Source organism: Apus apus, chromosome 1 (genome assembly GCF_020740795.1).
Source record: "Apus apus isolate bApuApu2 chromosome 1, bApuApu2.pri.cur, whole genome shotgun sequence".
Classification (NCBI taxonomy): Eukaryota; Metazoa; Chordata; class Aves; order Apodiformes; family Apodidae; genus Apus; species Apus apus.
The window spans coordinates 142,860,380-142,872,897 of NC_067282.1; the positions used below are offsets into that span (position 1 = coordinate 142,860,380).

The 12,518-nt window shown below is 41.4% G+C and overlaps 1 protein-coding gene across 5 annotated transcripts in view; it reads right to left on the reverse strand.

Annotated features, from left to right (window-relative positions):
- The window catches only part of TMTC1 (transmembrane O-mannosyltransferase targeting cadherins 1), a 151,079-nt gene that overhangs the window by 55,764 nt on the left and 82,797 nt on the right, over nucleotides 1–12,518 (reverse strand). For 4 of the 5 annotated variants that reach the window (XM_051627903.1, XM_051627887.1, XM_051627880.1 and 1 more), the window contains one exon: nucleotides 8,357–8,478. The exons of the other annotated variant lie outside the window; for it this stretch is intronic. In XM_051627903.1, the coding sequence (XP_051483863.1) occupies nucleotides 8,357–8,478 (122 nt within the window). The remainder of the gene's footprint in view (nucleotides 1–8,356; nucleotides 8,479–12,518) is intronic. 5 annotated transcript variants of the gene reach the window in all.

Consider the following 12,518-nt stretch of genomic DNA (forward strand, 5'->3'; position numbering starts at 1 on the left):
CTTGTAGGGCTCTGAGTTTGGGGTCCTCAAAGTCCTCCAGCCATCAAAGCCCAATTATTGATCTGGAAAAACCACGTTCCACTGATCTAAATGTATTCCAGGATTTTTAAGAAGTTTACTTTGTACTGCCAAGCTTCCTGCTGGATCAAGATTTCCTCTTGCAGCTGGTCCAAGGCTAGCCTAAATTCAGCAACCTACAAGCTGGCTAATTTGACAGGCGTGCAAGCATGGGTCTAAATCAGGTTAGATCAAACCACCACCACGGATCTCTCCAGCTGGGTGTACATCCAGCACTAACAATGCTGGAAAAATGCTGGTTTGGGGAAGATGAACCTTGAAGTTCCAACAAAGCAGCAATTCTGGGCCACATCCATCTGTCCATTTTTTGTCCATGTCCTTTTGACTGTACCTCATCTTGGGTTGGAGAAGTCTTTAGTTTTCAACCTTTTTATCTAAAGTTTCGCTGTAGTCAGCACACCTTGGCAAAAAGTTTTGGGTTAACTTAAATGTCATGTTTTCTATGGTAAAATGTATCAAAACTTTCTCAACCAGTAGGAACTACCAGAGAAAACCTTGTTGGAACAGCCATGTTTTTTGGACTAAATGTCCAAAGGCAAAGAGGATATGGTGTGTGCCTTTGTCACACGCACACAGCATTCACTATGCATCCCTGCTTCTTCACTGGTATAGAGTTTTGGGGACAAAGGGAAAAAACACTGTTTGTCTCCTAGTAATGATGACATGGAAGTAATTTTATTTTTTTTTTCCCTTGGTTATTAGAGGTTTTGAAAGACTTCAGGACCACCATCAAGGTATAATATTTAACATCCAAAATAAATCCCATTGGAAAAAAACAAGCCTAACAGCTCAGAAATATCAGTGTGACAACCAAGTAACTGGCAGCATACTTAACTTATTCCTGAGTTGGCTGAATAAAGTGTCCAATTTTCACCATAATTAAGGGGTCTTTTACTGGAATAAGCTCTGCAAGTTGTAATAAAAAGATATATAGAACCATAAACACTGGCAGAATACATCTTGTTTGGAAAGGTACCACATGAGTTAGTGTTAGACTTTGTCCTTGTCTCTAAATTAAAAGCTGTGCAGGCCTATATTAAAGATACTTAGACACAATCAGCTAAGTCATCAAAATTATTTACCTCCACCAGCAATGTGGTCTTCTAGACAGAACACAATGTGATTGCAGAAAATGCAGGAACTCTTATTTTCCTTGTTAGACAGAAAATATGGACTAGAAATGTCTAATTTTGCTAACCTTTGAATGGCCATTTAACATTTGGACACATTTCCCTTCGCTTCTTTCCAGTAAGTCACATGATTAAAAAATTCACTTCATTAGAGTGTTTCAGTCCAAGATTTCACTTCCAACTGATTCCTATCTGAAATATTTACAGGTAATACAGAAACTTTTCAAGCTTTTGATTAGTATATGCATTATGGAAAGAAAATGTCTTATAAATGAAAGATCCTGTATCATTCCATGGGGATTCCACAGAAATTTCCCTAAATCTTATATACTTTATCAAGGAAGGGTCTGTATGCTACATTTTTAACTAAAATACTGTACTAACTTCTGGAGTTATATAGTAGGGACATAATTTCCCATTCATTCCATTGCAAGTCTCCAAAACCTACATGTAAGAAACTATTTTTTATTAAATTTCACAAGGCATCTTCTTAAGGGTACCATATTCCCTTGTAAATAAGAATTCCTCTTTTAATCAACATGACCAAGTAGCCCACAAGATTACATCAACTTAATTTATTACTATTTTTTAAAAGCAATATCCTTACATATCTGTATTATCTTCAGGAGCACAATAAATGCATTTGAAGGTTTTCCATTAACCTAATATATCACAAAGAAAACAAAAATCATTCCAGCATAGCCATTAATGCTCATATTCCACACAAGTTTAGCTGTTTCCTGAATTGATTGTACAGGGCCAAAATGCAACATGTTTCTCAAAAGCATGTTTTAAATTTAGTTAAAATAACGCAAGGCTGCAGTCTAGACCAAGCGCGCCATGAGCTAATCTTTTTCAGCTTTGCAGAATCATTTCAGCTTTTATTCCTATGTCTTTACTGCCTTTTGCCAAAATACCTGGCACCAGCATCTCAGCTTTTCTTGCCTGCATTAACAGAGGAGGATGGCTGTTTTGATTCCTCCTTAAAGTGTTTAATAGGGGTGGGCAAGCCTTCAAAAGCTAGTAGTTTAAGATTGGATACGCATCTGAAAGGTAGCTGCTTGCAGTGTTTAGGCTTTCTACAAGCAGTTAATTTTCATTAACTAATGAGAACTCTCTCTGCCTCCTTTCCAAGGGCAGAGTGGAGTTATTATCCCTATTTAACAGTCGGGGATGCAGAACTGGTGCCACTTGACTCAGCCCAGGTCCCAAATCCTTTTGTCCAGCCATGAGCTATTTTGCAGATGGCTGCTCAAATCAACACCCTGGAGCATGGACAGGCAACCCTCAAGTTAGAAAGGGCTGGGGTTGGGGTCCACTACCATCATGTAATGCCATCCTAGTTCCTTCTCAGTGTACTCAGGTCCACAGCTGAATTACATGGAATATAATCTGGTTTGCTCTTCTGAACTTCAGCTGCTCCATGGCCTTTGCAAGAACACTGGCAATAGAGTAAGGCATTGAAATAATGGGGTTTTTAAGTAAACGGAACACGTGTAACTTGGATTCCATATCTGAATCCTAAATGAATTGTGGATTTAACTTGAAAGCTGGCAAAAAGCTTAATTATGTTGCTGACTTGAGATTGGGAAGCATATAAACTGGCTCCACAGATTCATGGAATTATTTTGGTTGGAAAATACCTTTAAGATCATGAAGTCCAACCACTAACCTAGCACTGCCAAGTCCACCACTAAACCATGTCCCTAAGCACCACATCTACACGTCTTTTAAACACCTCCAGGCAGTGACTCCACCACTTCCCTGAGCATCCTCTTCCAGTGCCTGACAACCCTTTCAGTGAAAAAATTCTTCCAATCTAAAGCTCCCCTGGCACAACTTGAGGCCATTTCCTCCTGTCCTGTCACTTGTTACTTGGGAGAAGAGATCGACACTCACCTTACTACAACTTCCTTTCAGGTAATTGCAGAGAGCAATAAGGTCTCTCCTCAGCCTCCTTTTCTCCAGACTAAACAACCCCAGTTCCCTCAGCCACTCCTCGTAAGACTTGTGCTCTAGAGCCTTCACCCACTTCATCTCCCTTCTTTGGACACCCTCCAGCACCAAAATGTCCTTCTTGTAGTGAGGGGCCCAAGACTGAACACATTCTTTGAAGTGCAGCCTGCAGCCTCACCAGTGCAGAGTACAGGGTGACCGTCACTTCCCTACTCTTGCTGGCCACACTATTCGTGATACAGCCAGGATGCTTTTGGCCTTCTTGGCCACCTGGGCACACTGCTGGCTCATATCCACCATCTGTCAATCAAAACCCCCATGTCCTTTTCCTCTGGGCAGATTTCCAGCCACTTTTTCCCAAGCCTGTAAAGTTGCCTGGAGTTGTTATGATCCAAGTGCAGGACCCAGCACTTGGCCTTGTTGAACCTCATACAATTGGCCTTGGCCCATGGATCAAGCCTGTCCAGATCCCTCTGCAGAGCCTTCCTACCCTCAGGCAGATCAACACTCCCACCCAGTTTGGTGTCACCTGCAAACTTACTGAGTAAGCACTTAGTCCCCTCATCCAGATCATTGATAAAGATATTCAAGAGAACTGGACCCAATCCTGAGCCCTGGGGAACACCACTTGTGACCAGCCACCAGCTGGATTTAACTCCATTCACCAGAACTCTCTGAGCTCAGCCAGGCAGTCAGTTTTTTACCCAGTGAAGTCTACACCAATCCAAGCCATGAGTTAAGGGGCCTTTCACTGCTGACTTCTCTAGGGTCACAGTTTGACTCAAATTGTAAAGAGAACTTAATTCTGCAAATCAGGTGATTCCTTAAGGGATCCGATCCAATACTGAAGGAATTCTATACAGGTTAAAAGGAATGCAGCTTCTGGTGAACTTACAGATTCAAATAAAGTTAAAAGACAGGTGTGGCAAAGCAAACTGAAAATCCACCACCACCCCATTACACAACTGGCCTTTAAGAAAATGAAGATAATGTGGAGAGCATAACATGCTCCCAGGAAAGCAAAACACCAGGAAGTCTCCTCCTTAAGTGGCTGCCTTGTAAGCAAAGGAGACTTCTGCTCAAGGATACTCAAGTTCATAAAAAGTACAGATTATCCCACTACCTACCAGGTTCTTTTTCCAAATTATAGAAGTTAATAATGTTAATATAATAAAAGTTACACTAATTGAAATTAATGCATCAGCACAAAGAACAAAAAAAACATGCTCTGTGCAAAGGCAAAAATTCTTGTTCCTGCTTTAGTATGGCTCAGGGAAAGCTTTCACATGATGTGTTCAGTTCCTGAAGAAAACAAGCACGCTTTTTTCTCCATGCTGGCTTTCTTGGAGATTCTGAGATAGATGCTGAAGCAAATGCCATCCTGTATATAGGAGCATTCTCATCTTCTAGTACTGACAATTAGCATTGCAACTCTTGATATAGTGAGGAGCTGCTGAAAAAAATGACAGCAACCTGTGATTGCCTGTGCTGGTAACTGTGCACTCTGCAATCCCTACCACAAATGAGTTGCCATGAAAATGGTGCAGGTACCAATGAATTGCCTGCTGCTTTCAGCAAATTGGAAATAGGGCATGTAGCAATGTTTTGGGTGATTTGTTGGTTCATACAAGATTGTGAAAACAGCTTAAGTTGTCCAGCCACAATACATCAGCCCAGCCAGGAGCCACTGCTATCAGGATAGCAGTGAAAGATGAGGAAAACACAGAAATTGCTCTGGTGAGAAAGGTCCAATCCCACAAGGTGACCAGCACTGCTGGTACATCAGTAGGGCAGAAAGCTCCTGGATGACCCAAGAGACCCACTGCCTCTCCAACTTCTGCATGGGGAAGGGCAACAAAGATGAAGAGCTAGTGCTCAAGTTTAAGTATAGACAAATTGCTTACTGCTCAGAACAACTGGCTGCACACAGTCATTCTGGATTTTCAAACAATTTGGCTGTCTGTGGCGTTCTAAGCAGCATGAGCAGATACACAGTAAACGTAATTACATCTACATTCTGAAGAAAGAAAAACCCAAAGTGATTTAAGTCTTTCACTGATCCAGCTATTTGTTGTGATGCCTCTTTGGAAAACTGTGGCCTATAGAGTTTTATCCTGCCCACTGCTCCCAAGATAGGTATTTTATACCCTAGCCCTCCTGAAAATGTTTTCCGCTCTTAAGGATAATAAAACAACAACAAAATTGAAATTTAAAATATAATAAATAGTTGTGCTATTAAATTTTTCAGGCCAAATTATTACTATTAACAATTCCTTATTAAAAAAAAAAAAAAGCACTTATAACCCTAAAATGAAAATTAAATACAAGAATTTTTTTCTCCTAATATTTCTGTTTTACTAAAGCAAATTAAAGGAAACATTCAACCATTTTGACTTAGCTTATATCCCTCTCCCCTTAGGCACGTCTGCAGACAGAAGAGGAATTGTTCCAGATACCCATCAATCCCCAGTGGGCAAGGCCCAGTCATATAATTAGACATCAAGCAAAAGGCTTATTCCTTGCTCCTTTCTGTTTACAAGATCTCTTACATAAACCATTGGGTCCTTAACTTTTATTGAAAAGAAAATGCTTCATATTTTGCCCAGGTAACTACTAAACAACACTGAATTAGGACTTCAGGCTGTGACACACATATGCAACTGTCACATCCATAAATATTAATAAAAAGCTATTATTTGAAATAGAGATAGAAAAACACCTTCCAGCATAAGCCCAAAAACACAGACCACCAAGTTCTCTCCATCTGTTTGAGGACTTTTGTCTAAATAAAGCTAAATGACAACCTCTATCTTGCTTACTGAGTTTTAGAGAAGGAATGGCAAAGCACTTTTCAAGATGTAACTTAAGAAAACATCGAGAGGCTGTTCTAAATAAAGAACATGAGCCCTTCCTAAAGCCATTGTTATTAAACTGTCACACTCCCAAGAGAAAAAAAGAAAACTAATAAAACAAACCATATTATTTTTGTTCTGACGTAGTCATGAATGTTCACAGAAGTTCCCCTTTACAACTCATGTCATTTTGCACCCCAAGGATGCAGGAGAGCTTAGCTCTCTCCAGGTCCTTTAGCTAGAAACTTCCCACCTCTCCCGCAAACTGCCAGGGTTTGCCTTCCCTTTTCATGACAGCTGCCGGCCAGCCTGGGGTAAGAGCAAAAAACAAATATTGCAAACCAGGACATGGGTGATCTGAGCAAAGTATGAGGTCCAGGGGCTCTGACACAAACTTACTCCAGAGGAATCATTTAATCCTCCTGCCTCAGCTTTCCTGCCTGAAAAAAAGCAGCAACTATCAATTACCTACTTTGTAGGTCATACATCTGAAAAGCCCTGAGGGACATGAAAAGCATTATATAAACTATACGCACAGGTTAACGCTGATTTTCTCTGCACAAACATAGCCCTTTTTTTCTTCTTCATTGCCCCTCCTCTCATTATATCAGCAGTCTCATCTGGAGGAGGACGAGGAACTGCTGACAGCTGAAGTATTTTCCACAGTTGTTCTTTTGAGATTCAGAAATGCAACCACTCAACACAACCCTATGTTCAGCTGACTATTTCCTTAATAGCTTTGTGCTTTCATGTGTTTTCTCATTTTCTGTTACAGGAATTTAAAGCAATCTGATTTCCAAGTTAATTTGAAATGATGCAAGATGCATTAGTTGAGGGTATAATTTGCAAAATAACTCTGAGGGACAACTTTCATTCACTATACTTCCAGGTATACTCTCAGCAACCAAAAGCGGGGCTAGTGATGTTTAATCAAGTCAGCAGGATTTGACCCAAAAAGTAAATCAGTATACAGCAGAGCATGGAGATACAACCTAACTGCATAAGAAGCTTGAAATACAGTAACTCCTACACAGCCTGAGTTTTGCACCATTGAGCAGCCCTATTTTGACAGAGCTTATGCAAATGACTGACAAAATATGCATATGGCTTTACAAAAGATCACCTGTAAGCATTGTCCTTGGGATTTCTGGATCCACATTAATACAATTTAAACACTTTTTGGAAGAAAAGTATTGTTTCAGTCATCACAAAGTAATCCAGAGTGAAACTGAGGACTTGTGCTTTGTCAACAGCTCCACAGTGGTAGTTCCCATGAGAGGTAACTGATGCTGACCCTCTGCACCCAAGAGTAGAAGTGGGCTTTTTGACTAGCAGTATTCAAGAATGACCATTTATGCTCATGGCTGGAACAAACTTCACTGGCACAGGTTGCCCAGACGGGCTGTAGAGTCTCCTCCTTGGGGATATTAAAAAATCCATCTGGATGTGGTCCCAGGCAACCAGCTTTAGATGGCCCTGCTTGAGCAGGGAGCTTGGACCTAAAGGTCCTTTACAACCTCAACCATTCTTTGATTTCGTGAAATGGGCAACAGTCTGGTGCATCTTGGATTACTGTCCTCTGTCTGCCACTGCAGCCTCTGGTCTGGATACTGTGGAGATGTCAGAAGTAACAACTCAAAGTTGTCCTTGAGTAAATGCAATCAGAAGCATCCAGACTGCTGAAGTGACTATTGTTAGAGGCTGGAAGCTCAGGGGAATCCCAGGGCAGAGGCTGAAGGCTTGGAGGAGTGGATGGATTTTTCTCATCCTCTGCAAAAACTGCAAATCCTCCATCCCTAGATGCCCATGCAGTCAATAGCTTACAGCCAGGAGGTCATGCACATATTCCACAACTGAAGCCAGCAGCTTTTTAAGACAGCAATACTGTTAACCTTAGGTTTTACTGGCCACCAAATGAAGTGGGAAAGCGGAGCATTACCACAATAAAAATACAACAGGTTAACTTTCCAGGTACCGTCCTTGAGGTAGAGACAAGGGACAATATAAATTGATAATGCTACCAAGAGAAAGAGTCTCGGAGGACAATCCTCAAGAAACAACACATCCCAATCTATGGAGCTGCTTCAAGCACACCGAAAAATCCATGTTTAAAAAAAAACAAAACCACAAGGATTTTGCATAGCTTTGCTCCTGCCAAGCAATCTGCTCTCAACTAACTATAAAAAACTCACACGCTGTCAAGCAAAAACTGAAAGGCAGAGAACACACTGACTAGCACTATAATGTTCAAAGTATTGTAAAAGGGAAGAAGTAATTATGCCTGTGTTTAGAAAATGGGACGGTGGTCTCATTAGAAAGGAATTCAATTGCAATAGTTACCTCGGCATGTAAAGGACTCGCTCAGCCACCACAAATCCCACCCTGAAGAAGAGGTTGCTGGCTGGGATGAATGGGAAAACCAGGAACAACAAGCCAACCAAAACTTCTTTGTGTTCCAGTTTCTGTAATAACACAAAATTAAATAAATATCAACTAAAAAAATCCAACTTAATTCACCACTAACTTCCCCCTTTCTAGATTCTTACTCATAAAAGAGCAACTTAGATTAAATTTTGATATGTTTTGCTTTTAAAAAATTATTCCAATACACTGTCCTTCCATGTTTACCTACTCTTTTGCTTCTGATATGCCCAGAAAGCACACAAACACTAACCAGTGTATACTATTACCTTTGGTATCTTTACCAAGGTCAGATCTATTGTATGCAGCTCTCTTGAAATGGCATAGACAGTACTTAAGATACACCCCATATCGGTTATACGTAAGTGTGAATGTATATATTAGCATGTCTAACACAGTGTGGCCGTATGTAAATACACAAATGCATATCACATACACACACACACTGCTGTGTTCAATCCTAAATGTTTAAAACTGAGAAAAAGCTGAGAAACTGAGAAAATCAATCACATTTTGTGTAAAGAAATCGAGCCCAAAATGGCATATTGATGCAGTCATTTTATCACTTTTGAGACAATACCTAAACTTGAAATGATACTTCTGCACATGAGGTCTCCATATTGTTGGAAATTTGAGACATGCTGTATGCTAAAATTAATGTATTTGACTTGAGCTCACTTAATGCCCTTCACTTGATCTCAATTTAACACTGGCTCGCTGTCTCAGAAGAAACCGAACTGCCACATACAGTTCAAAACAACTGTGATCTGCACTGCTGACACAAGCGTCAGCAGCAGCCACCACTCCTGCCACGGAGAGACCCAAGCCTCCTTAGGCAAGCTGAGCTTCAGATTTACCTCCATCCCAAGTGGGTGAATCACAGAATCATGGAATGGGTTGGCTTGGAAGTGACCTTAAAGATCATCTAGTTGCAACCCCCCTGCATGGGCAGGTACACCTCCCACCAGACGAGCTTGCTCAAAGCTCCATCCCACCTGGCCTTGAACAGCTCCAGGGAGTGGCATCCACAGCGTCCTTGAGTAACCTGTTCCAGAGTCTCACCACCCTCACAGTGAATTAGCTTGTGCTTTCCACCAGTGATCTCAAAGAATGACACCAGGCTAATAGAAGGGCAGCATTAGGTCTGTTAAACCACCTAGGCAGACGTCTGGGCTTCCCTGCCCCGTGACACCACTGCAGCCCTTCTGCAGCCATTGGGAGAAGCTCTGTCACACTTAGAAACAGATGCAACCAGAATCACCTGATGGTTGTAGCACTTCTAATTGTTGTGGGTAATTTCTCAACTTCAGAGAGCAGATTATCTTCCCTTTACCAGGGGGATCTAAATTTAGAAACATTGAATAAAATTTTTGAGTAAAGGAACAGAGCTTGATCAATGATGCAGGGCCAAGCAGTACAACCTCTCTCACTTTTGGAAAGCTACAGACTGCACCACCAGTTACCAATGGCCTAGTCAGTGGCTGAAATCCAGAAGTCCCAGTATTAAAATATATTCATCCTATTCTGTGGGAAAGACAATGAACATTTCCTAAGGGTACCAAATACAAGAGTTCATGTCAGGAAGCTCTGATGTTGCTTTAAAGCAGCTGAACCACAGGATCACAGAAAAGACAACACAGTTACCTGCTTCTATTATTCACTTTTTCAGTGTCTTAGAATCACAGTTACTAGTGCCTTCTTGCAGTCACAATACTTCCCACCTTGTCTGGCCTAATTATGATGCCCATTTGCTGCCACCACTGTACCCCAGGGGGTTAGCAACAAAGACCCAGAGGCGAAAGAAGGGAGTACACTGCTAATGCACAGAATGTTCTCTGTTCCCAAGATACACTCATGCTTTCAAATGAACCAGCTATCAAATATTTCTCCAGTTGTTGTTCATAAAATCAGCAATTGTGAAAGCAACCTCTAGCTAACATCCCTAGGAAGGACACGGTGTTATTCAAGGCTGCAGCATCGCAGATAAGCAAAGGAAACTGAATGCTGGAGAAAGACAAATAAAACCTGTACATCAAACAGGAAAGAGGAAAATGTGGGAATTAGTTCAGCTGAAGAGGAAAATTGTATTGTGTGCCCTTTCTCCCCCCACAACAAGTCACAGCTCCAGACTGATGCCATTGAGGACTGCCAGCTCAGTCCCTTGGGCAGGGCTCAGAGATCAGAGACCAGAACTCATGAACCAGCCTCATGGAGCAGCAGAACCCTCTGTGGTGCTACTTATTTCTGAAACACGAAATATCTGGCAGCTGGCAGCATCCTTTTTAAAGCATTCAGTTTAGACAGAGGCTTTTGTGAAGAACTGGTCCTTGCAGGCCAGGCTTCAGCTGATTCTATGCTACATGTGGTACTGTCTGCAAGCCAGCAGGTCAAACTGCCAGGCTGGTCCTGTGGTCAATCCAGAGCTCAGTCTGGATTTCTCTCCTCTCCCTAGCCATTAACGTTTCCAAAATTTGTACAGGCCCTTCATGTATTTGACACCTCGGCCCTGGGGCTGGGTCCTGCCTAGGAGGAGAGGCTGGCGAGGGCCCCTGGGCAGAAAGAGCAGGTGGGGAGTTGCTGCACATCTGAAGCTCGTCTGTGGCCATTAAAAAGGCAGTCAGGAGGCAGCCTCTGGCACAAGTAATTCCTAAGGCACTGGCTGCCTGTAGCTCAGAATTTATACTGGAGAAAAAAGTTACCCTATTCACAGCCAGATCTTATTTCTCACTTCCCTAAATGGTTGCTACTGACTGATTAGATGCTGAGCAAAATCAGCCTCTGCCCTGACCTGAGAGCTGCACATTCTTCTACCCCAGCTTTTCAAGGGCTGGAAGCACAGCAGAGCTATCTGTCCCTGCCTTCCCTGCAAGCACAAACATCTGCTCACCTAGGCAGCTCAGAGAAAACAGCAAAAAGGACAGAAACCCAACCATAATGTGTTTAAAGGACTATGTGTACCACAGGTGATAATGTCAGACAGCTAAAAGCTATCAGCACAAATCTCATAGGACACCATATTCTCCTTTATCTTTTTCCCTGTCAAAATTTACTGAGCAGATTCACCTTTTATTCCCCCTTACCCTGGAGGGGCTGATAGATTTATAAATGAGTAGACAAGCAGGAAAGAATGGCAAAAGAAGGTCAGAAACTGGTACTGTAGGGCTGTAGGAACAGAGGGCAGCAGGATCTTCCATCCAGCATAAGCCATAGGAGATGCCCTCCATGTGTTTTTTAAATGAAAAAACTGATCTGTAGCTTCTTACATTTTTCAGGGGAAAAAAAAAAAAATTGGTACCATATATTCAGTTTAACTACTCTCCTCACATGAGTCCACTTAAGAGACAGCTGAGCTAAAGGTGGTGGAACCAGCATCTTCCAAGTACCTGGTGCAGTAGTAAAAGCTTTTGAAGAGTAATAAGCAATTTGTTTTCTTTCCCTTTTCCTTAAAATAAGTTTTAAAAAAGCTAGGACTAGAAATTATAGATCATGTCATTCCTTTTACAGAGACACATCTCTTTTACTCCTAAAGATAGTGCTTTCTTTGGGAAATACAGAACTTATCTTCCTATCTGTCACAGAGGTCTCTAGGAGAAAAAAATTAACCAAACACCTTTTAATTAACCTTAGAATTATTCCTTTTGTTAAAGACAAGCTGACTTTAAATCAAAGTAACTTTCCTTATAGCAGATAGGTGGGGGGGGGGGTGTCAAATTCACATCTACCTCTAATTACAATTAGACCTTTACTATTCGTAACAAAACAAAGCCAACCAACAAAAAAAACCCCAAACAACCCCACCCCAAAACAAACCAACAAAAACAACCAACAAACCAAACCAACAACCAATAAAGAATAATTTATTTATTTTTTTTACTTGCTACTTTTAATTGATTTATCAAAGAATACCACTTGTCCCAAAGGCAAGGCAAAAAATGGTCACACTCTCTCAAACAAAATAGCAAAGAATCACTCCAAGGTCAAAATTCATCAACACAGCAATAAATCACAAAAATTGCTTCCTTGGCAATTTAGGGGAAAAGGAAGAAAGTCTTGAGTTTACAACTAAATGAGGTCTTCCCAT